General features: G+C 47.7%; 1 protein-coding gene across 5 annotated transcripts in view; it reads left to right on the forward strand.

Moving 5' to 3' along the window:
* The window catches only part of LOC121569044 (protein TANC2-like), a 67,276-nt gene that overhangs the window by 34,350 nt on the left and 7,601 nt on the right, over nucleotides 1–25,325 (forward strand). For 3 of the 5 annotated variants that reach the window (XM_045221202.1, XM_045221204.1, XM_045221207.1), the window contains exons 3-22: nucleotides 5,544–5,692; nucleotides 7,719–7,914; nucleotides 8,250–8,507; nucleotides 11,717–11,842; nucleotides 14,296–14,331; nucleotides 14,789–15,070; nucleotides 15,316–15,437; nucleotides 17,164–17,395; nucleotides 17,594–17,844; nucleotides 18,037–18,234; nucleotides 18,397–18,728; nucleotides 18,933–19,041; nucleotides 19,168–19,290; nucleotides 19,394–19,630; nucleotides 19,852–20,037; nucleotides 20,116–20,209; nucleotides 22,705–22,838; nucleotides 24,330–24,453; nucleotides 24,695–24,870; nucleotides 25,060–25,192. In XM_045221202.1, the coding sequence (XP_045077137.1) occupies nucleotides 5,544–5,692; nucleotides 7,719–7,914; nucleotides 8,250–8,507; nucleotides 11,717–11,842; nucleotides 14,296–14,331; nucleotides 14,789–15,070; nucleotides 15,316–15,437; nucleotides 17,164–17,395; nucleotides 17,594–17,844; nucleotides 18,037–18,234; nucleotides 18,397–18,728; nucleotides 18,933–19,041; nucleotides 19,168–19,290; nucleotides 19,394–19,630; nucleotides 19,852–20,037; nucleotides 20,116–20,209; nucleotides 22,705–22,838; nucleotides 24,330–24,453; nucleotides 24,695–24,870; nucleotides 25,060–25,192 (3,498 nt within the window). The remainder of the gene's footprint in view (nucleotides 1–5,543; nucleotides 5,693–7,718; nucleotides 7,915–8,249; nucleotides 8,508–11,716; nucleotides 11,843–14,295; nucleotides 14,332–14,788; nucleotides 15,071–15,315; nucleotides 15,438–17,163; nucleotides 17,396–17,593; nucleotides 17,845–18,036; nucleotides 18,235–18,396; nucleotides 18,729–18,932; nucleotides 19,042–19,167; nucleotides 19,291–19,393; nucleotides 19,631–19,851; nucleotides 20,038–20,115; nucleotides 20,210–22,704; nucleotides 22,839–24,329; nucleotides 24,454–24,694; nucleotides 24,871–25,059; nucleotides 25,193–25,325) is intronic. The other 2 variants (XM_045221205.1, XM_045221206.1) reach the window with 1 other exon arrangement.

The following is a 25,325-nucleotide window of genomic DNA, read 5'->3' on the forward strand; positions in this document are numbered from 1 at the left end:
ATAGCAACAGGAGTCGGTCATGCCTCCTCGTTACTCTGGAGATTGTTGTCGGATATCTGCTGTTTGTCCCATGAGTACACCTCAGAGCTGCCTCACATTGAGACAGGCCACACTGGAGAAAGTGATGGACAAGAAATGGGCGGAGAAGGAGGAGGTGAGAATAGAAGGAAGAAGTGGAGAATGGAGAGAATGTTAATGGTCAAAGATGGAAATGTATGGAAGAGGAGGAGAAAGAGTGAAAGTAGGGGTGGAGAGCTATTAAATGCAGACAATGGCTGTCTCATTGTCCATCGCAGCTCATTCAAAGCTCTTCTTTCTCGCTCTCCCCACCTGACCATCAAATAAAATTGTATTTGCCACATGCGTTGAATACAACAGGTGTAGACGTTACAGTGAAATGCTTACTTACAAGCCCTTAACCAACAATGCAGTTTTTTTAAATAAAGAAGAAAAAAAATGTGATAAGTAAAAAATAGATAAGTAAAAAAAAAAAAGCACATTTTACATTTTAGTCATTTAGCAGATGCTTTTATCCAGAGCGACTTACAGTTAGTGAGTGCATACATTTTTCATACTGGCCCCCCGTGGGAAACGAACCCACAACCCTGGCGTTGCAAGCGCCATGCTCTACCAACTGAGCTACAGGGGACTAAAGAGCAGCAGTAAAATAAAATAACAGTAGGGAGGCTATATACACGGGGTTACCGGTAGAGTCAATGTGCGTGTGTGGTAATATGTACATGTGGGTAGAGTTAAAGTGACTATGCATAAATAATAAACAGAGTAGCAGCAGCGTAAAAGAGGGGGATGGGGTGGGGTGGGGGGGGACAATGCAAATAGTCTGGGTAGCCATGACTAGCTATTCAGGAGTCTTATGGCTTGGGGGTAGAAGCTGTTAAGAAGCCTTTTGGACCTAGACTTGGCGCTCCGGTACCGCTTGCCGTGCGGTAGCAGAGAGAACAGTCTATGACTAGGGTGGCTGGAGTCTTTGACAATTTTTAGGGCCTTCCTCTGACACCACCTGGTATAGAGGTCCTGGATGGCAGGAAGCTTGGCCCCAGTGATGTACTGGGCCGTACGCACTATCCTCTGTAGTGCCTTGCAGTCGGAGGCCAAGCAGTTGCCATACCAGGCGGTGATGCCTGCTATGGACGATCCATAGTTATAGTCAACGATTGACAGCACGTAGACTAATAACCGCTCAGTGTGTACTGTAGTTCATAGGCCTCATTCCTCCCCTCACCAGTGCAAGGTATCAGTGAGAGACAGGAGGGTCTGGATGATGATGAGGAGGCATGGCATCTGTCTGTAATAAAGCCTGTGATAATGACATGTATTTTGTACCTCCGTCATTAACGCCTCTGTCAGCTCATTACATTTGATCCATTGGAATGCCTCCGTGTGGAGTGTGTGTCACGAAGAGAGATGGAGATGGACCGGAGGCATGGACGAGGTGTCATCTGTCTCGATTAAGGGAGATTTAGTTGGAGATGTGGAGACAAATGGAAGGAGATCACAGCATAAATGGTGTTCGATTGTATTGAGCTGGTGGCACCGAGAGCGAGAGAGAGAAGTGTAAACTCGGATAGTGTCTCTAGAGGAGGAAGGGAAAATATTATATTGTATTGAACTGAGGTTTATGTAATTTCAGTTAATTTATTGAGGATACAGTTCAACTGTAACACAGATGATTGTAAACAAATGATAGGTGGTTTGTTAACTCTTTCTGGCACAGGAAGTGCAGAATTTAATTGTTTAGCATATGTGCTCAAGTTACTGTCTCCACAACTGCTTTTAATACTGTCTCCAGCATATGGTGAGGGTATTTATTCCTGGATCTCCATACAGACAGGCCCATCTCATTCATCTTCCAGCCTTGCCTCTCTTCCACCACCACCACCCACCCCCCAGAACCTCCGAAGCCACTCCGCTCCACTAACTCAAACCAGCTTGCTGACTTATTTTCGGACATGTACTTTCGGAGCATAGCGCTTATGGGCATTTGTGATCTTACCTCCCCTAAAGGTCTATCTCGGTCTCTCTCTCTCTGTCTGTGTCTGTTTTAAAAATAAAATATCAACTCCGACTCTCCACCAAAATTGTCATCAAAACAATGGGTGACCTGCCAACAAGTTCAATATGTGTCGTCGTTGTTTTTGTTATGATGGCATTTCATTTTCAATACAAAAATAACATTTATTCAGTTGCATTACAAGATAGTTGTGATTTGTAGAAGTACAGTAATGAACCCACTCCGGAGGAGTTGGAAACAATGTGTCAGTGCCATCGGAGTTATAATAAAATGATTAGATTAAGGGTTCCTAGCGTCAGTCAGCGTTCTGTAGCTATTAAATGCACTACTGTGTGGTGGGGTGTTGTATTTCAGTGCAACGTAAGCTTTTTTCACATGCTGTTTCAAAAGGCTTTGTCACTACTGGCCTTTGAAGGAGGAGTCTGCTTTCCAAGGGCTTTGCAATTCAAATGTTGGGGTTGAAGCCTGACCACCTCTGCCAGCCGTGCTATCATATCAGTCATTGGTTAATATGCCGTCACTCAAAAACCACTTAACCAATGGCTATCTCCTCTCCTGTTTTGAGACCCTTGCGCATTACAGCTGCTGAGAGAGAAGACATGAGGTTTCCTCAACCTAACTGATGTTTTCTTTTCCCTGCCGTAAACACAAACAAATAATTAACGGTGCCTCTTACGGGAACGGGAACCGCGCTCAGTTAGAGTAGAGCTTGCTGGGAGATGGAGGGGGCGGGGACCAAGGTACTTTAGGATGTTTACGAGGTTCCCCATGGGTCTTGTATCCCAGAGTGGAATGACTTTAACATCTGAGCTGAGGAGACGCTACTGCTGTTATTGTTTGGATTAACTAGTGAGGAAAAGGGGGGCATCATGGCAGAACATAGTTAATGTTGCTGTTGTGACCCTACGCCATCCAACTTCACCTACTACAGACATGGTCAGTCACTAGTTAGCACAATGTTGGGCAGCTCACGAGGATGGGTTCTGTCTGACTATGCACTATATTGCCATTTCTGAGGTTTCTTGCAGTGACCCAAGCTTGGCCTGAACTGCCCAGAACAAGCTAGTTCCAGTCTGCAGTGTGTTCTCGGCACATGAACCACTGTAACAGTGTTTTCCTTGGCAGATGACTGCAACAGGGGTCATTCAAACAGGGATAACCTGTTGGTCATTAATCCATCCACCTCCCCTGCTCTCCTGTTAAAATTCCTGTTGCTGAAATTACCCCCCACCTCTAACCCCCGTCAGTCTCCAGCCCCCTGCAGCCAGTCTGACCTATTTAATGGCCACTGTCTACATCTCTCTCCAGGAGGGGTTAACAGCTCACTCTAGTATAGATGTGTGTTCATGTGTGTCTCTTCTGGGGGGGATAATAAGTGTCAACTGTTATGGTTGTACTCTTTTCCGTCCTAGTAAGGATCCAACGCTATTCAGTAATAAAGAATGTCATCGTTAGCGGCTGATACTGCTTGAGAAACCTCTGAACAGACATGTTTGACGAACAACATTTTCCAGCCATGTGCCTTGTAGAGATTTACTCTCATAATGGTGTCATCAGTGGGATCCAGCAGTAATTATAGGCTTTCAAAACGTGACATTAAGTCCACCAGTGGAAGAAAGAAAAAGAAAGAGGTTTTGAGAGCCTGTGCGAAAGGGCTAGAGCTGGTGAGAGAGATGGAAAGAAAGAGAGACGCACTCACGCAACCAGGAGCACATTCCGTAGTGCCCTGATAGTTGCCATGACGACCATCTGCATTATTGTACTCCTTCAGCAGGGTGAGATTCTGTGGAGAGAGGGAGAGAAAGGAGAACCACCAGAGCACTGTAATGTACCTGCTTCTTTTTCAGGTCCATATGCTTCATCCTGGTGAACGATAGCTGTGATCATACAGTAGTGTCAGGATTTGTATGGGTTTATTATTTAAATTCTGTGCCATTTTTAGGCTCACACGATCTGAAAGAAAATATGATCTCTAAAGAGCTGTTCTATTTTTTGATGTGCTTGTAGTTATATAGTTGGCATATTTAGGTCGAGAGAATACATTAAAATGAAGATCAATGATTCTATGCAGTCTATTTCCTCAGCTGTGGTGCCATCTCCCTCTCTCTTAGGCATAGGTGACTAATCAGCCATTTTATAACCAGTGTGTGTGTAGGTGTTCTAACAGTGACAGGACAATGATGTGTTAAGCCAATAACGCTACCACCACCATGTGCACTGATGGTGTATTTCTTTGTTGCCGTTAGCAAAAACAAGTGCCTGCATTTGTTTCTCTGTGTGTGTGTGGTCAATTGCAATGTGTGCCCCATTGTTGAGCAGTCTTATTTTGTCGCTTTGACACAGCGGAGTAGTCGACACACAGGGTTGTCTCCATTGATACAGATTTGTGGTGTAGGGGTGGTGGCCGGTGGCCAAACAGGTCAAACAGACCAGGCTTCCAGATGGCCGTCTCTTGTTTTTATTGCCCATAGGACCAACAACCTGTCTGTCACCTAGCCTACTCCTGTCTTCTCTTCCTTCTTTCTCTCCGCTCCTCTTTCATCGAGACGGGGCGTTGGTCCTCTCCCATCTGCCGTCTTTGCGTTGGACTGACTGCCACCTCATTTGGATGCTAAACACGTAGTGATGATGAGAGCCGTTCTAGGGTCTTCTATTGGCTCGGAGCGCAGACTACACTGACGCTTGTTTATGCTAATACAACTGTCAGCTGGTTAAATAACATCACAGAGGATTAAGCACATGCTCGGAGCATTCCAGTAGCTTGATTAACTTGATTGCCTGAATGTAATATGAACATGCTGTTTAATCAAGAAGATTAGCCAGATTGTCCTTAGTATTAAGTGACGTCCTTGTGAAAGAGGGGGATATCGAAGCAGGGACAGCTCCTACTTGAACACAAGCTACTAATACGTGGCAGAAGTTGTGCTTGGAAAAGCTCATCACAGACAACAGTGAGGCGAAAATAAGTCATTTTTCATCAGTCTCCTCTCCCAGACTTATTTTAGTGGAGGGGTCCTGGTCTGAATGAGAGAAATGTGTTGTTAATCCTTCCAAGCCCTCCGGTATTCCTCAGTGTCTCCCCAACGCTGTGCCGCACTCGCTCCATCCCTCTGCTTCTCACACAGGATTGATGTACAGTCCACCCGACGTCCTGCCACAGGGGATTGTGGGATAGCTTACATTTTTTGTGAAGGACAGATTGATAGCCAGGGTGTGTAAGGGACAGGAACTTCCTCCAAGGGGATTTGTTGTAGGAACTGTAGTGTTGTTGTGTCTGGGGGAATTGTTATGAGCACAGTAGATACATCTCTAAGTTATGTGTGTGTAGATTAAGGAGTTGCCCCATTATGCTTCAGAATAGAGAATTGATCCCCTCAGGCTAAATCTGCTGCAGATCAATACATATTTCTCCTGCTATCTGTATCGCTGTACTGTGGTGTTGACCTGACTCCTTTCCCTCCCTCCCTCCCTCCCTCCCTCCCTCCCTCCCTCCCTCCCTCCCTCCCTCCAGGTGAGGAGAGTCAGGAGCTGGGCCCCCCTCCCTCTGTGGACGAGGCAGCCAACACCCTGATGACGCGCCTGGGCTTCCTACTGGGAGACAAGATGAACGAGGGACAGCCGGGCTCACAGTATGACATGAACGACCACGACGACAACCAGGTAGGTTACACACACGCATGCACACTACACACACACACACTACACACACACACATACTACACACACCACAGTACAGTAAGAGCATGCATGAACACGACGACGGTCAGGTAGGTTACGCACCCTTCTGTCATGCACTGTTACAATATGATATTATTAGTTTGTCAATACTTTTGAGTCTTTAAAGACCCAGCATGACATCAGGATAAAAAGTAAAGGGTTTCCCCTAGATCAGTGGTACTCCAATAGTCGCCAGGTGGCCAACACACAATGTCTGTGGTCCAGCTTATAGGGGCCTCACATCCATAGAAGCACACCCCCAAACAGTGAGGTTTGCAGATCACATCCCAAGGCCTCTTAAGGAACCAAGGGGACCATTTCGTAGATTTTTTAATTTGTTTATGGCAAACTCAATGGCCACTGACACCACTATGCGCTGGCTCAGAAGATGTTTGTGAAGATGTGGTCTGTTTGTGAACATCAATCCTGTGAGTTATGGATAACCTAGCTTGGAGTCAGTGACGCTAGGCTCTCCTTCACTCCTGCAGAGCAGAACCAACGGACCGTGACACAGGGCAGGTGAGGGCCAGGGGAAGGTGACCCACTACCTCGGTCATGAAAACTGCCCGCCGCATGCCACATCCTCTTGTCTAAGCAGTGTGCCTCCACAGAGGCCTATCCAATGGCAGAGCCAACGGTGCTGGAGCGACTCCCCCTTAAAGCCTGACCCACTTCTCCAAACTTCACACTTTGGGTGCATCTTAACTAGTGCCTTCCAGCTCTGGTGTCCTGTCCTTCATCTGCAAAGATCTGACTCTGGCTCATTTAGCTTTTATCTGACTTTCTGATCTGTTGAGATGAGTGGAAGGAGACGAGGAGAATAGAGGAAAGGAGAACTTGTTTAGACTATTGAGATGCACCCCTTGTTCTACACAGCTCAGAATTGCAGTATGCTTTTGGTTCGGCCCTTCGTGCCAAACTGCAGTGGTAACAAAAACCCAGCCCTGGTTTTCTCAAGTCCCAATTTAGAGGCCTGCCACTCCCACGCACGCAGATGCAGTCTGGGTAGGCTAGGTGGGAGGGAACCTCCCATTCTATAATCATGTCTATGGAGCCTCCCTAAAGACATCCAGCCTAGAATCACAACAGAGTTGTTATCATGACCAAGTAGCATTCCACACTTGGATGCCATCTGTCTTGCACCAAACCTGCCCTAAGAAGTCACTCACACCTCTGCTCATATCCTGGTCACCCGGCCACTTCTGTGTATTTCTATGCTATTCTGACTAATCTCCCGATTTATTTGCAAATGACTAATGTCCAAGTCAATTCATTTTTCAATTAGAGCAAGGGCCATGCATAATTGATGAACAGATTGGCTGGAATAAGAATCCAGCATGCCCGGAGGTGGGCTTGCCTCTCTCTCTCCCTGCCCCTACTCAATAGATCAAAGCATAACTGGATCAAATCTGCTTCCGTGGCTCACATTCATTTATTGATATTCTACTGAATTATAGTTCATTATGTTGCAAAAAATGGTTCAATCATTAAAAATATTTCATGAGTCATCAAAAAACAGATGACTCTACGGTTACACGTGCACTGGAATAATGTGACAGGCAAGGACTGTATCAATGAGAGAATGCTAGGGTCAGCAATCATCTTGTCGGGTGTGTGTGCGCGTGGGTGTGTGTGCGCGTGTGTGTGTGTGTGCACATGTGTGTGCACGTGTGTGTGTGTGCGTGTGTGTGTGTGTGCAATGTAGCCTACACACACACGCACGCACGCACACACACACACATGTGCACACACACACACGTGCACACACACACACACACGTGTGCACGTGTGTGTGCGTGCGTGCGTGTGTGTGTGTAGGCTACTTTGTACATGTGTCAACTGGCTGTGCCTTATCAGAATTTAATCATGGCTAATTTACCTGATCATTTCTCATTGGCTGATGCAGTCTGGTGTATCACTGCACTTCAGTATAGACCTGACCCTTTCTTCCTTCCTCCCTATCTACCAGGGCATGATGTCAGTGACGCAGCGGATCAGCCCCTGCTCCAGCCTGGCCAGCAGCACAGCCTCCCCCCCTGCAGGAAGCCCCTGCTCCACGCTGCCCCCCGGAGGGGCCCCCGGGAACCACGCCTCCAGAGACTGTGCCTATGGCTCCATCACCAGCCCCACCTCCACCCTGGAGAGCAGGGACAGCGGCATCATCGGTGAGGGACAGACGCTCATTTATTTTGTGGAAGTTATGTTTCCATAAAGCCATGTTTTCTGTAGCAATTTGATGTATTCTCTGATGTTTTAATTCTTTACATTTTTGGAAAAGCCAGGTGATGGGGTTAGCTGCATTTAAATATGTCTGTTTTATATACTTATTGGCTCTACTGTTGGGAGATTTTCTTATTGTTATAACATTTACTTTGAGGTCTGTAATTGAATGATGAGTAAATTCGCTCCATGGGCCTTAATCAGTTTGAAACTAAGCTCTAAAGTCTCTAAAGAACTGTAACACTGCATATATTTGTCTAAACTACCTTTTATCTGACAGCCACGCTGACCAGCTACTCTGAGAATGCTGACCGGGGTGGGGGGAAGCACGGGGAGGGCTCGCGGGGTAGCCTGAAGCTGTGGCAGACCCAGAAGTGTTCGGGCACAGACTCGTTCCTGTACCGCGTGGATGAGAACATGGCTGCCTCCACCTACAGCTTGAACAAGATCCCAGAGAGGAGCCTGGATACGGCCCACTCCTCCCACTCTGCCCACTCCATTCCCCTCTACCTCATGCCCCGGCCCAACTCTGTGGCAGGTGAGTCACTGTGCCAGCCACGCCTCTTGTTGATTTGTTTACCACATTTAATTTCACACTTTTAACTCATAATTAATTGAAAATCCTTATAGGGTTTGGCTATATTACTTTCATAAATGTGTGATATCTAGTTATCAAGTTGGAATTGACCCCCAACTCAGCATCTGACACTGACTGAATGTTCCCACCTCATTTTGGTGCTCTTATTTACCCCACTGTGCCACTCAGACATTAACTTTAATGGGAATAGGGTAAAACATTCCTTCAGGGAGAGGAAATCCCCACAGTGTTCAAACATGTGTTTCCAATGTCCTCTCTATGTCAGGGCATATAAAAGCAGCATAGCAAGCCAGTTATAAAAAAAAGCCTGTAGCTCCTCACCTCTGACTTGGCCTATCCAGTGGGATGAATGGAGCTGGGCTAGCAGTGTTTAAGGGATTGCGGCGCTCGTAACGGGGTTTACGTTGTTTGGCGTCTTTTCTTTTTACTTCTGACACCTGCCCTCTAAGAGGCCACTGAGAGGAGTGAAGTGCAAACAAAGCTTATTGAAGAGTCAGGGAAGAAAGCTGGGCATGATGGGAGAATGGGGGAGGAGACTGATATAGGAGAGAGAAAGGGAAAGGAATAGAGATGCAAAGAGAGCTAGACAAACTGATAGAGGAATAAAGAGAGATAGACAGAGAGATAGACAAACTGATAGAGGAATAAAGAGAGAAAGGGCTACCAACAGACAGATATAGGGGGGACACTGATAAAAGGAGAAAGAGAAAAAAGAGAAACGGATATAGGAGAATGTGTGGTATAGATTCCAGTCATCAGGACGGTAAGATGGAAGGAATGAGCAAGATTAGTTTAGTAGGGAGAGGGGAGTCTGAGTAAGAAAGATGGATAGAGAGAAGGAGGGAGGATGAACAGGGCATGGAGAGGCTTGGCCCAGGCAGCACTGAAACATCAAAGCCATGGGCATAGTCCCTCTGGTGACTGGGGGGAGGGAGAGATGGAGAGAGGGAGTGAATCACACAGAGAGAGAAAGAGAGATAGAAAGAGGGAGGCACCCTGGTAATTCCTGGTAATGAGAAACTTGTCAGCAGAGTGAGATAAAGAAGGGTGAATGTTGGAGAGAACGAGTGCAGCGCCCCAAGCCCCCCACTGCAGCATTCTCTCTGTTTACTGTGGGAGTATAGGAAATAATATGACCCACAATCCTTTGGCCTTGGGGACTTTGTGGTGGTAGCTGGGGAATAGGCCACCAATGTTCCTCATCCAATTGGAGACAGTGTTCTGTTGGACGTCACCAAAATTCATGTAGGGATAGATGATTGTTGTGATTATATGTTCTGCCCAACATAACTCGGTCTCAGTCGAATTGCAAGCCTAGAAGTGATAATGGGACAACTGTCATGTCAAATATGACAATATGTCAGCTTATAAACACAGCCCTAGCCTGTGGCATCTTGTAAACTGGGAACATTGTGAAATGATGGAAAGACTGTATAGAGAGCTTTGATCATCACACACAAGCTACTGACAGGAGAGGAGAAGAGTGATTCAGTGAGGGTCATTGCTCAGAGGGAGCAAGGGAGCACTAGGTAGAGATGTTCTGGTCTGCTGTCCTGCTACACGCCTCAGGAGCAGAGCAGGGGCAGCCACCCACACTGGGCTCTGAACGAGAGGCTCTCTGCTCTCACTCCATATATCCTCTCTTTCTCTTTATCTCTTTCTTTACCTCTACCTCGCTCCCTCCCCTTTCCCTCTAGCTCATCTATTTCTCTCCTCACCTCTCCTCTCTCTTGCCTTCCTCTTCCAACTACCTCCTCCTCCATCTCTTCCTCCTGCCTCTTGCATCTCCGTCTGCTCGCTTTCATCCTATGTAGTCAAGCTCACTTTCAAAATGGCTCTGATCTCCTGGTTCAAATGCAATAGATGACTCCAACTGACAGAGAGGCTACCTTATGAGCCTTGACATTCTGTTCTGCAGAAACGCACACCTCTCGCCCACTTTCCTTCTCTCTCTCTCTCACACCAGCACTTTTCTCACATAGCAATGACTATTAAAAACACATAACACACAAACCCAACTCCACCAAAGCAAAATGTCCCCAAAATGTCCCCATAGCGCCACGTCAAGCCCTATGAGCTATGGCAGTGGCTACCCCCATGGACATTTATCATTGATTATGTTTTAAATATGTATATATTATTATTTGTATTATTGTTTCATTCACTTCACTTTTTGACCTGTACTGTTGGAGCTCTGAGCTTAAGAATTTCACTGTACCCTGCAATTAGATCTGCGACCCTGTGCATGTGACTAATAAACACATCTAAAATCTAAGTCTAATACAGCTGCTCGCCCACACCAAGGTCCCCGCAAACCACCGTAAATCTGAGATCCCACTCGCCACACGCCTGCTACAGTTTGAGCTGTATTGCAGTGGAAGGGTACTAGTCTGGGAGGGATCCCTGTCATAGGTAAAACAGATCAGGGGTTGCAGTGTAGGTGAGTGGTGGATAGAACTTATTTTCTTTGATTTAATTGTTGTTAGCGCCAGCTAGCCCAGTGGTTCAGAACTTTGTGGTATGCAGGATTACACTATTTTCCTGACAGGAAGGAAGGAGGTGCATTGTGAGTCCCTCCCTGTAGCACGAGGTTATCGCTGTCATTCTCCATAAAGCTCTTATCCTAATGCTAAAAACTCTCTACTGCATTTATCTTCCTACTCTTTTTTTCTCCCTATTGAGAGACAGTGTTTTTTGGGACAGCTGGAAGAGCTCCGGACTTGGGAATATTGTTAACAGAGAGGGAAAAACTAAACAAACTATCTGGAAAAGGGGTCGTCCGAGGAAGGAAGTGTGTTTGGTGTGTATGAGGTCACACACTTTCACACAGGCTCACACACACATACACTCTACCATGCTATAGTTACACACATTAGTTCACATTAGTCTTGTACTCTGACCGTTTAAAACACTTCTGTTTGCTTGGAGTTGGATTTCAAATGGTGCTGGTTTGTAGTGGATCTCAATGGTGAGGTATGGAACTGATATGTTTGTCTATTTCCAAGGGTGTCTGTCGTTAGCATTAGCAATTTAGCATTCAGGTTTAGGCGGTTCAGTGATTCCTTGCTTTGTTTGACTAACTCTGTTTTTCTTCCCTCTCATCTGTTGCACCAATTTACCTCTCACACACACACATGCACACACATTAGCCACGAGTTCGGCCCACCTGGAGGACCTGGCCTATCTGGATGAGCAGAGACACACTCCCCTGAGGACCTCCCTCAGGATGCCCCGGCAGAATTCTGGGGCCGGGCACTCCGGACACGACCTCAGAGGTAGGCCTCATATCACTCTGGGTGGGGGTGTGGGTGGATTGGTGAGGTTGGATAAGTGGGAGAGGGAGGGAGAAAATCCAGAAAAACGCATGTAAAAAATGTTAGAAATTGATTTGCATTTTAATGAGGGAAATAAGTATTTGACCCCTCTGCAAAACATGACTTAGTACTTGGTGGCAAAACCCTTGTTGGCAATCACAGAGGTCAGACGTTTCTTGTAGTTGGAGGGATTTTGTCCCACTCCTCTTTGCAGATCTTCTCCAAGTCATTAATGTTTCGAGGCTGACGTTTGGCAACTCGAACCATCAGCTCCCTCCACAGGTTTTCTATGGGATTATGGTCTGGAGACTGGCTAGGCCACTCCAGGACCTTAATGTGCTTCTTCTTGAGCCACTCCTTTGTTGCCTTGGCCGTGTTTTTGGGTCATTGTCATGCTGGAATACCCATCCACGACCCATTTTCAATGCCCTGGCTGAGGGAAGGAGGTTCTCACCCAAGATTTGACGGTATATGGCCCCGTCCATCGTCCCTTTGATGCGGTGAAGTTGTCCTGTCCCCTTAGCAGAAAAACACCCCCAAAGCATAATGATTTCCACCTCCATGTTTGACGGTGGGGATGGTGTTCTTGGGGTCATAGGCAGCATTCCTCCTCCTCCAAACACGGCGAGTTGAGTTGATGCCAAAGATCTCCATTTTGGTCTCATCTGACCACAACACTTTCACCCAGTTCTCCTCTGAATCATTCAGATGTTCATTGGCAAACTTCAGACGGGCATGTATATGTGCTTTCTTGAGCAGGGGGACCTTGCGGGCGCTGCAGGATTTCAGTCCTTCACGGCGTAGTGTGTTACCAATTGTTTTCTTGGTGACTATGGTCCCAGCTGCCTTAAGATCATTGACAATATCCTCCCGTGTAGTTCTGGGCTGATTCCTCACCGTTCTCATGATCATTGCAGCTCCACGAGATGAGATCTTGCATAGAGCCCCAGGCCGAGGGAGATTGACAGTTATTTTGTGTTTCTTCCATTTGCGAATAATCGCGCCAACTGTTGTCACCTTCTCACCAAACTGCTTGGCGATGGTCTTGTAGCCCATTCCAGCCTTGTGTAGGTCTACAATCTTGTCCCTGACATCCTTGGAGAGCTCTTTGGTCTTGGCCATGGTGGAGAGTTTGGAATCTGATTGATTGATTGCTTCTGTGGACAGGTGTCTTTTATACAGGTAACAAACTGAGATTAGGAGCACTCCCTTTAAGAGTGTGCTCCTAATCTCAGCTCGTTACCTGTTTAAAAGACACCTGGGAGCCAGAAATCTTTCTGATTGAGAGGGTGTCAAATACTTATTTCCCTCATTTTAAAATGCAAATCAATTTATAACATTTCTTTGTCAGTGGGCAAACGTACAAAATCAGCAGGGGATCAAATACTTTTTTCCCTCACTGTAAGTCAGTGTGTTAGTAAGTATGATTTGTGAGGTGAGTGTATATCTGTGTAGACATACTTGGTGCACTGTCCCTCTAAACCCCTCTCCCTGCCTGGTATTGGGTGATGCAACCCTCCCTTTGGGCCTGGTACACCACACACACACACACACACACACACACACCCCCAGTACACCTTAATCCGTCTCCCCTCCCAGATCAATGTTATTGACTTTCCTCCTCACCACTCCCTGGCTCATCTGTCACTGCAGGGGTCCTGTCTGAGGCCCCATCACTCATGGCCAAGGCTTTATAAGGCTTAAATCACACACACACTGAACACACACATTGAACACGCACAAACACACACAAACAGACTTGCACATGCACACACACAGATACGCAGATGTATAAACACAAACGCACACACCCTATCTTTCTACCTCCAATTCTCCATACTTCTCCCTCTCTGTATTCCTCTCTCTCTATTCCTCTCTCTCTCTATTCCTCTCTCTCCCTTTCTCTCTCCCTTTCTCTCTCTCTCGCTCTCTCTCTCTGACTGTATTTTTAGCCCCCTGCCTGCCACACTACAATGCTTACCACAGCACTTTCTCCCTAAGATCAGACCACACCGGGAATGAAAACTCATACAGAGATATCGCGTTACCTTTGCCTTTCTTACTCATGAGTACAGAACTACTGGACACGCACACACTCACAACCACGGCTCTGAGGCATGGACAGAAAAAATGGGGTCCAAGAACGAGCTCACATGCATTCAAATATGCTCACACGATATTTGTATGTGTCTTAGGCTTCATCCTAGGATCAGGGATGAAACGTTGGGTGTGGTTCTGCTCCCCACCACCCTGCTCCCTCCCTCCCTCTCACCATCCCCTCTCCTCTGCTAGCTAGCTGCACCAACCCTCCCATCCATCTTCCCCTTTCTCCTCCCCCTCCCCTTCCAGCTCTCTCTCTCTCTCTCTCTCTCTCTCTCTCATGCGTTGTCTCTCTCCTCTGTCCTCTGCCTCAGCTTCCGCTTACAGCCATGCCTGGCAATCTAACTCACGTAAGTGATGCACCTCTCTTTCTCTTCTCCCCCTCCCTCCCATTATAAGGCATTCTACTGTTCTACGTCAGTTAATGCCACATTATAATGATGTGCTTGTTAAACTAGTGGTGCATTCACAGTAGTGTTACTGTATTAGTAGGAGTACAGAACAGTATCCCTCTACTGCAATATGTTATCTAATCCCATATCCCCCACTCTGCTAACCATATGTACTTGTTATATACAGACAGTATCTACCATACACTTAGTAATTCTGTTTCATTATGTAGTTCTTAATATGAAGCCCAATGGTGGAGTTCACCCATGGTGTCTTATTTTGATGAACATCCCCCTCTATGGGTGACGAGCTGACGTTGCACTGAGGAAATCAGAATGACAGTGCAGTGGACTCTACACATCAAGTCCTGTGTCTTTTCCCTCACCTATAATCTGTACCCTTCCTCTCTCTCTCCAGTACGCTTTGCTCCCTACCGCCCCCCGGATATCGCCCTCAAGCCCCTCCTCTTCGAGGTGCCCAGCCTGACAGCTGACTCGCTCTTCACCGGGAGAGAGTGGCTCTTCCAGGAAGTGGACGCCCGTCTTCGCGGCGACGACTCGGCAGCCAATCGAGGTGTGGTTGTCGTGGGCAACGTGGGCTTCGGCAAGACCGCCATCATCTCCCGCCTGGTGGCGCTCAGCTGCCACGGCAACCGCATGAGGCAGATCGCCTCGGACAGCCCACACGCCTCGCCCAAACGTACGCTTATACTGTCCTACAGGAGTGTGTGTGTGTTTGTAACTATGATCCATGCTGGCTGCTGCTAGAAGGGCCTGTTGTACTGGGGATGTGTCTTAAGATGCGTATAAAAAGCATCCTTGTGTGTGTGTGTAAATAATGCACACAGTAGATGCACTCAACTTGATCTATAAACATACTTCTCCCTCTTTCTGCTCTCTCTCTCTCTCTCTCTCTCTCTCTCTCTCTCTCTCTCTCTCTCTCAGATGGGGAGACCCTGCCCCTCACCCAGCCCCAGCACTCCCATGGCACCCTGGGGGGCAGCTGCCCTGGCACCCCCGAGATGAGGCGACGCCAGGAGGAGGCTTTACGGAGGCTCGCCTCACAGGTACAACACTACACCACCACTTCACAGCTGCATCTCAGTAGTCTTAAGTACCATTCAAAACCACCCTGACCAGCTGGGTGAATCGTTGCTCAGAGGTACATGTCTGGTTTACACTGTATTCTATTTCTATTTGAACGTTCTACAACGGTGTGCCCTACTGAACATGGCCCGGATTCAACAAATAAACTGGTCATTGAGACATTGCTAAGGGGGAAGGTGTGTTGATGTTGGTCTGAAATCAATGCCTGCACACCTGCTCCTTTGTTCTTCAGTGTCAGCAGCTCTTTCCTATAGTATATATGGTCTGCTAGCTGTCTCTGCCCTCTCACCTCCTTGTGGCCTTGTCCTCTCCCTGCTCACTCTATTATTTATTCTCTCTATCCGCTGCCGCTCTTCTCTCATTCTCTCCATTATCAGCATTCTGTTCTATCTACATCCTTTTATCTCTCCTTTTCTCTCTCCATGCTCTCTCCCAATGTCCTTAACCCATCCGCTCTAGCAACACTGATGCTAATGTCTTCCTTAATTCACTTAGCACTCTCCCTCTTTCTCCGTCCACTGTCAACTCCTGCTATCCAATCTGGCTCTTCACTCCATCTCTCTTTCTCTCTCTCTGTCTATCTCTCTCTCCATTCCATTTTCATGACTGGCGGTGTTGTGCAGAGGCAGCAGAAAAACAAAGGGAAGCTCTCTCTTTCCCCCCCCCCCTCTCTCTCTCTTGCTGTCTCTCTCGTTCCCTCTGTCTCTCTGTGCTATGACCTAATGAAATATGCATAGGCCCTGGGAGCAGTGTTCCAGCCGAGCCATTAGATCCCCTTAGCGTCCACATGCATTCTTAATGACAGCCTGCTCCAGTGGTTGACCCACACACACACTACACACTACACTAGCACACACAAGCATCACAAATACTACACACAGACCACTTTTAGCTTCAGATCCCTGTGGATGTCAGTGGCCAGGAGCATATGGCTATGAATCTTTGTATGACTTTTGGAGTGAAGCTCTCTAATCTAGTCTGAAATATTCCTGAGGGAAGCTTTACGTTGGAGCCAGTCTGTGAAGCCTACTGGCTTTGCTCAGCACTCCCAAGTCCACTCTATCCAAGGCGGTGCTGTATTATACCATACATTAAACTACAGATCTAGGATCAGACTGCCTAACCTTATCCAACAGGGGAGTTAAAAATGGACCAGTGGTAAGAGGCAACTTCTACCTTATCTGTCTGCCATCTCACCACCCCCAGGGTCTCAGTGCCAGTCAATTCATCTGACACACTACAGACAAACAAAGACCCAACAGTCACAACAAGCTACACAGCAGGCATCACTCTTCAATGAATAATGTAACATGGTATTGTTTTTCAACAGTGTTTTTTTTAAATGAAGCCTCAATCTGTCGCTGGGCTTCAGTCCGCTCTAACTCTTGTGTCATAAAGATGATAGTGGTTAGTTGGCACAGACTGTCACCTAGGCCTGTTTGGTTTGTGTTTTATTTGATTGTTACGTGCTGAAGATTCAAGACAAAATATATTTTTGTGGGTTAATTTGCGCCCTCTTGTGGATTCAGTTAAATGTATCTCTCTCTTTGGAAAAAGAAAGTGTGATAATCAGAGATATCTAGATAAAATATAAAATATATTTACAATTTCAATGCGATCACCTATATTAAAAAAAAGAAAAGATCTCCCCCTACCCCACTCACCTTCACTCTCTATCGCCCCCAGGTGGTGGCGTACCACTACTGCCAGGCGGACAACGCCTACACGTGCCTGGTGCCAGAGTTTGTCCACAACGTGGCGGCTCTGCTGTGCCGGACGCCTCAGCTCATGGCCTACAGGGAGCAGCTGCTGCGGGAGCCCCACCTGCAGACCACCCTCAGTCTGCGCTCCTGTGTCCAGGATCCCCTCAATGCCTTCAGGAGGGGCGTGCTGGAGCCCCTCGACATCCTGCACAGAGGTCTGGGGGGTTCAAGGTTTTATGGAACTGCATAGGAGCTGTACATTTGATAACTTGTTATTTTCTCTCAGGGTTTGGGCCAACTCCATTCATGTATTCCAAAAAAAACTATATAAAATGTCCCATCTCAGTAGCTAATAGTTAATTATCTCCACTCCTTGTCCTGATAAACAGCCTTGTTGTCTTTGTGTTCATCAGAGAGGAAGATAGCATGTGAGGAGGACCTGATCATCCTGGTAGACGGGCTGAATGAGGCAGAGTTCCACAAGCCGGACTACGGCGACACCATCACCTCCTTCCTGTGTAAGACCATGGAACGCTTCCCTCCCTGGCTCAAACTGGTGGTCACCGTCAGGACCTCCCTACAGGAGATCACACATCCCCTCCCGTTCCACCGTATCTCTCTTGACCGCCTGGAGGAGAATGATGCCATAGACCAGGACCTGCAGGTAGGGTTCAGGTTCACACCAAACCATCTGTCTGACATCTTTACTCTCTGATCATCTCTCACTTCAACCTCAATCATTGTAGTAAAAGTAGGCAATCCCGATTTAAAACGATTATCATCAACTATTGTGATAAAAGCCCCCCACGAGTTATCATGATGCTGAACTCCATTCTCTTCCCGATCTGGCCTGCAGGGCTACCTGCTGCAGCGGATCCAGGGCAGTGCTGAGATCCAGAGCAACGTGTCTCTCAACGGGCGTCTGGACAACGCAGCCTTCGCCAAGCTGAGCACCCACCTCAAGGCCCTGAGCCGCGGCTCCTACCTCTACCTGAAGCTCACGCTGGACCTCATCGAGAAGGGCTACCTGGTGCTCAAGAGCTCCAGCTTCAAGGTGAGTCGGTGTCCAGGTCATGGAGCTGTATACTGTATGTCTCAAGGTTTCTGCTTGTGTTCCATACTATGCCTGTTTGTGTGTTTATCTCTCTCTGTGAACGTTCATATGATGTTTCGTTACAAAACTGACCAGAGGTGTTTCTCCATGTCTCCCCCACAGGTGGTGCCGGTGAGCCTGGCTGAGGTGTACCTTCTGCAGCTCAACATGCGTTTCCCCACCCAGTCGTCCTTCGAGCGTGCCCTCCCCCTGCTCAACGTGGCCGTGGCCTCCCTCCACCCTCTCACGGACGAACAGGCGTACGGGGCGGTGAACGCTGGCGCCGTGCGAGGCCCCGCCCTGGACTGGGAGGACTTCCAGGGGAGACTGGAGCTGCTGTCGCCCTTCCTGGTGCGAAGGAGGGACGGAACGCGTATGTTCACACACCCCTCCTTCAGGGAGTGGCTCATCTGGAGGGAGGATGGGGAGAAGACTAAGTTCCTCTGTGACCCGAGGTAGGGAGACACTGATCCACTGAGAGGAACAAATGAGACCCTCTGCAAAGCGTGTACCTGGAACATCAATGTTTACAGCTTGAATTTGTGAAGCTTTCTGTTCTTCTTTCTCATGTAAATTCTCTCCCTCTCTCTACATCTGTCTTTCTCCACTCTCACTATTTTCTTCATCCCTTCTTCTCCTCTATCTCTCTGTGACTGTAGGAGTGGCCACACGCTCCTGGCCTTCTGGTTCTCGCGTCAGGAGGGCAAACTGAACCGGCAGCAGACCATCGAGCTGGGCCACCACATCCTCAAAGCACACATCTTCAAGGTAACGACACACCACCACACAACTCATCTCACTCAGCACACAAGCACACCTCCAACATCTGGGTCTACAGCTTCTACCCACTGTGGAGTAACACTGTTGTTGATATTACTGTTATCTTCTCCACAGGGCCTGAGTAAGAAGGTTGGGGTCTCCTCGTCTGTCCTGCAGGGGCTGTGGGTCTCTTACAGCACAGAGGGGCTCTCCACTGCTCTGGCCTCACTGAGGAACCTCTACACACCCAACATCAAGGTACTGGACACACACTCACACCAGCAGTGGCCTAACCAAAGCACAATTGCATTCGATGTTTGGTGTATTGATTATATGTTTGACACTACTCTCCTCCCTCTAGGTGAGCCGTTTGTTGGTCCTGGGCGGAGCCAATGTTAACTACCGTTCTGAGGTTCTGCACAACGCCCCAGTGCTATGTGTCCACGCCCACCTGGGTTACGCTGAGACAGCCGGCCTGCTGCTGGAGAACGGAGCGCACGTAGACGGGGAGTCGGACAGCGGCCTCACCCCGCTGGGCTACGCCGCTGCCGCTGGACACCTGCCCATTGTCACCGCGCTCTGCGCCTGCAAGGCCAAGGTCAGGAACCAACCACCACAACTGTGCATACTGTCACTTTGGCCATTGAGGTTTATTACAACAGCATTATGATGCATTTACACAACACAATATAACTCTCTGCCAGCCATGGTGTCACCTACTGGGCAAAACTTACCAATAGGTATTTTTGAACAGTGTCTGCATGTGATGTCTGTGTGTATGCATGTGTATAGTGACCCTCTCTCTCTTCCTGTGTGTAGGTGGACCACCTGGATAAGAAGGGTCAGTGTGCGCTGGTGCACGCTGCACTGCGAGGACACCTGCAGGTGGTCAAGTTCCTGGTGCAGAGTGACTGGAACCCTGATGGACAGCCCCAAGGAGCCTTCACCAAGAGTCACGCTGTCCAGCAGGCCCTTATAGCAGGGGCCAGCATGGGATACACAGAGGTACACCCACGTGCACACACACACACAAACACACACATACCGTACACACACTAAGTCTGAATGTTGCCTCCTGTACAGATCGCCTCTTACCTATTGGACCTGCCAGAGAAGGACGAGGAGGAGGAGGAGCGAGCACAGATCAACAACTTTGACACACTCTGGGGAGAGACTGGTATGTGTTATTTTGGTGTGTTTGTGTATGGCTAGGGCTGTTGTGGTGACCGTATTACCGCGACACCGGCGGTCACCAGTCATGAAGGCAGTCAAATTCCACGTGACTGTTTAGTCACGGTAATTAGGCTTCTCCAAGCTCTGATGCTGCTGATGGTCATTAGTAGCCTACCAAACTTGCTAACTGCCTGGTACTCAGCACTCTTATTGTCCCTCTAATCACTCTGACATCAATGCAAATGTAATCGAAAATCGAATCAAACACTTAATGAGAGCCCATGAGCTCATGTTGCGCAACATTTCTATATGCAATGCAATTGCGTGAGAAAACAGAGTGATGGCAACTCTTAAAAAGAGGAGGATCCCATCGGCCTACTATATTTATTTCTCAACTTCCTTAATATTAAGGAAATATTAAGCACATTGCTTATCTTTACAACAGGAGTATAGTCTACCTGGCTGGTGTTTCGAGACAGGCGCATGATAATGGTCCATTCTAAATCAAAACAAATTTCACACATATACATTATTTAGTATATGTAAAGACAAGATTAAATGAAGGATAGTCTGATGGGTGACAATATTACCCTATCACTTGTGAATTATACAGTCGTGGTCAAAAGTTTTGAGAATGACACAAGTATTGGTCTTCACAAAGTTCGCTGCTTCAGTGTTATGAGATATTTTTGTCAGATGTTACTATGGTATACTGAAGTATAATTACAAGCATTCCCTAAGTGTCAAAGGCTTTTATTGACAATTACATTAAATTTATGCAAAGAGTCAATATTTGCAGTGTTGACCCTTCTTTTTCAAGAACTCTGTAATCCGCCCTGGCATGATGTCAATTAACTTCTGGGCCACATCCTGACTGATGGCAGCCCATTCTTGCATAATCAATGCTTGGAGTTTGTCAGAATTTGTGGGTTTTGTTTGTCCACCCGCCTCATGAGGATCGACCACAAGTTCTCAATGGGATTAAGGTCTGAGGAGTTTCCTGGCCATGGACCCAAAATGTAGATGTTTTGTTCCCAGAGCCACTTAGTTATCACATGCTGGAAAAGGCATTGGTCGTCACCAAACTGTTCTTGGATGGTTGGGAGAAGTTGCTCTCGGAGGATGTGTTGGTACCATTCTTTATTCATGGCTGTGTTTTTAGGCAAAATTGTGAGTGAGCCCACTCCCTTGGCTGAGAAGCAACCCCACACATGAATGGTCTCAGGATGCTTTACTGTTGGCATGACACAGGACTGATGGTAGCGCTCACCTTATCTTCTCCGGACAAGGTGTTTTCCGGATGCCCCAAACAATCGGAAAGGGGATTCATCAGAGAAAATGACTTTACCCCAGTCCTCAGCAGTCCAATCCCTGTACCTTTTGCAGAATATCAGTCTGTCCCTGATGTTTTTCCTGGAGAGAAGTGGCTTTTTTGCTGCCCTTCTTGACACCAGGCCATCCTCCAAAAGTCTTCGGCTCACTGTGCATGCAGATGCACTCACACCTGCCTGCTGCCATTCCTGAGCAAGCTCTGCACTGGTGGTGCCCCGATCCTCCAGCTGAATCAACTTTAGGAGACGGTCCTGGCGCTTGCTGGACTTTCTTGGGCACCCTGACGCCTTCTTCACAACAGTTGAACCTCTCTCCTTGAAGTTCTTGATGATCCGATAAATGGTTGATTTAGGTGCAATCTTACTAGCAGCAATATCCTTGCCTGTGAAGCCCTTTTTGTGCAAAGCAATGATGACTGCACGTGTTTCCTTGCAGGTAACCATGGTTAACAGAGGAAGAACAATGATTTCAAGCACCACCCTCCTTTTAAAGCTTCCAGTCTGTTATTCTAACTCAATCAGCATGACAGAGTGATCTCCAGCCTTGTCCTCGTCAAAACTCTCACCTGTGTTAACGAAAGAATCACTGACATGATGGCAGCTGGTCCTTTTGTGGCAGGGCTGAAATGCAGTGGAAACGTTTTTTTTGGGATTAAGTTCATTTTCATGGCAAAGAGGGACTTTGCAATTAATTGTATTTCATCTGATCACTCTTCATGACATTCTTGTCTGCTAAATGAACTAGTGTAGCCCACAGCCATATGGCATAGCCAGATCAGGACCTAACATAAGGACAACTCAGAGTATGCTATTCTGTTCTTCTGAAATAGACTACATTTTCTTCATATCATGTTTCTTTAGACCTGTCTAAAATAAATAATGGATTTATTGTGAAGGTGTAGTCTATATTATATGGAACATCTACATTTAAAAAAGTATAATAAATCCAAAGGTCTGCATCAGTGGCTTGTAGGCTATGTGTGGAAGCCAGGAGATGCTAAATGTGTTTATGTTAATTAACAGTCAATTACCGTGAGACCGACAGTTATTTGCTTGACAATCACCGGCTGACGAAATTTTGTGACCGCCACAGCCCTATGTATGGCTGTGTCAGTCTGTCGAATGCTTTTACCCTCACTGACCCTCGCTTCCCCCTCTCTCCCTGTAGCTCTGACGGCAGCAGCAGGCAGGGGGAAGCTGGATGTGTGCAGGCTGCTGTTGGAACAAGGGGCAGCGGTGGGACAGCCTAACCGCCGGGGCATCGTGCCTCTCTTCAGCGCTGTGCGCCAGGGACATTGGCAGGTGGGTGGGAACTTTTGAATTTCGCACACGTTATTATTTCAAGTCACAAAGCCATACAACTTGAATTTGAAATAAAAATAAAATACAGTACTGGCAATGATAGAGCACTCAGCAAAAAAAGAAACTGTCAACTGCGTTTATTTTCAGCAAACGTAACCTATGTAAATATTTGTATGGGGGGGGTCAAAATCAAAGGTAACAGTCAGTATCTGATGTGGCCACCAGCTGCATTAAGTACTGCAGTGCATCTCCTCCTCATGGACTGCACCAGATTTGCCAGTTCTTGCTGTGAGATGTTACCCCACTCTTCCACCAAGGCACCTGCAAGTTCCCAGACATTTCTGGGGGGAATGGCCCTAGCCCTCACCCTCCGATCCAACAGGTCCCAGACGTGCTCAATGGGATTGAGATCTGGGCTCTTCACTGGCCATGGCGGAACACTGACATTCCTGTCTTGCAGGAAATCACGCACAGAACGAGCAGTATGGCTGGTGGCATTGTCATGCTGGAGGGTCATGTCAGGATGAGCCTGCAGGAAGGGTACCACATGAGGGAGGAGGATGTCTTCCCTGTAACGCACAGCGTTGAGATTGCCTGCAATGACAACAAGCTCAGTCCGATGATGCTGTGACACACCGCCCCAGACCGTGACGGACTCTCCACCTCCAAATCGATCCCGCTCCAGAGTACAGGCCTCAGTGTAACGCTCATTCCTTCGACGATAAACGCGAATCCGACCATCAGCCCTGGTGAGACAAAACCATGACTCGTCAGTGAAGAGCACTTTTTGCCAGTCCTGTCTGGTCCAGCGACGGTGGGTTTGTGCCCATAGGCGACATTGGTGATGTCTGGTGAGGACCTGCCTTACAACAGGCCTACAAGCCCTCAGTCCAGCCTCTCTCCAGCCTATTGCGGATAGTCTGAGCACTGATGGAGGGATTGTGCGTTCCTGGTGTAACTCGGGCAGTTGTTGTTGCCATCCTGTACCTGTCCCGCAGGTGTGATGTTCGGATGTGCCGATCCTGTGCAGGTGTTGTTACACGTGGTCTGCCACTGCGAGGACGATCAGCTGTCCGTCCTGTCTCCCTGTAGCGCTGTCTTAGGCGTCTCACAGTACGGACATTGCAATTTATTGCCCTGGCCACATCTGCAGTCCTCATGCCTCCTTGCAGCATGCCTAAGGCACGTTCACGCAGATGAGCAGGGACCCTGGGCATCTTTCTTTAGGTGTTTTTCAGAGTCAGTAGAAAGGCCTCTTTAGTGTCCTAAGTTTTCATAACTGTGACCTTAATTGCCTGTAAGCTGTTAGTGTCTTAACGACCATTCCACAGGTGCATATTCATTAATTGTTTATGGTTCATTGAACAAGCATGGGAAACAGTGTTTAAACCCTTTACAGTGAAGTTATTTGGATTTTTACGAATTATCTTTGAAAAAGGGACGTTTCTTTTTTTGGTGAGTTTACATACGATTCTGTTTCTTCCTCCTCAGATAGTGGACCTGCTGTTGAACCATGGAGCTGACGTCAACATGGCAGACAAGCAGGGCCGAACGCCCCTCATGGTGGCCTCCTCAGAGGGCCACCACAGCACAGCAGAGTTCCTACTGGCACAAGGTCAGAGTTCAGTTCACCCTCAACATCACCACCACCCACTCTACTACTCTCATTGGTTCAGAGTACCTAGTGTAAAAGTGCAAAGGCAACTGCAAAAGTGTTGGTTTGACTTCCACATGGGCAACATGTAGCAAAGGCATAAAGTATGTGTAGTATTTAGTAATGGACAAAAACAGCTGCTAAGTGGCCATGTTATGACCCTGGTTGCCATGAAAACATGACCTCTAATCCCCTCTTGCAGGTGCGTCTCTGGCCCTGATGGACAAGGAGGGTCTGACTGCTCTGAGCTGGGCATGTCTGAAGGGCCACCTGCCATTGGTGCGTTGCCTGGTGGAGAGGGGCGCGGCCACCGCCCACGCCGATAAGAGTGGACGCACCCCCCTGGACCTGGCCGCCTTCTACGGAGACTCAGAAGTGGTAAGTGGTCGCTGGTCACCACGGTGATGACCTCCCTATGGCAGTGCAGCACAGAGATGGGTTTCACTGTTGTTGATTGGAATAAGTACCAAAAGGTAGAATGCTCTTCTGGCCTTTCTCTCCTTCCTTTTTCAGTCAAATTTTCCTCATCCTTTAACTCCCATCTTCCCTCCCCCCGTCTGTCTCCAGGTGCAGTATTTGGTGGACCACGGGGCGATGATAGAGCATGTGGACTACAGTGGGATGCGACCTCTGGACCGGGCCGTGGGCTGCAGGAACACCTCTGTGGTGGTGGCTCTGCTCAAGAAGGGAGCCAAGATGGGTACGAACTGACTAGAGATCACTGGTCACACACACAGAGATGTAAAAACACTGGTATATAGGACTGTCTGTTCTAATTTTGCAATATTGTTCTACATTAGCTTCAGTGGTTTAGCTACAACTTTAGTCAGTTA

Source organism: Coregonus clupeaformis, chromosome 7 (genome assembly GCF_020615455.1).
Source record: "Coregonus clupeaformis isolate EN_2021a chromosome 7, ASM2061545v1, whole genome shotgun sequence".
Classification (NCBI taxonomy): Eukaryota; Metazoa; Chordata; class Actinopteri; order Salmoniformes; family Salmonidae; genus Coregonus; species Coregonus clupeaformis.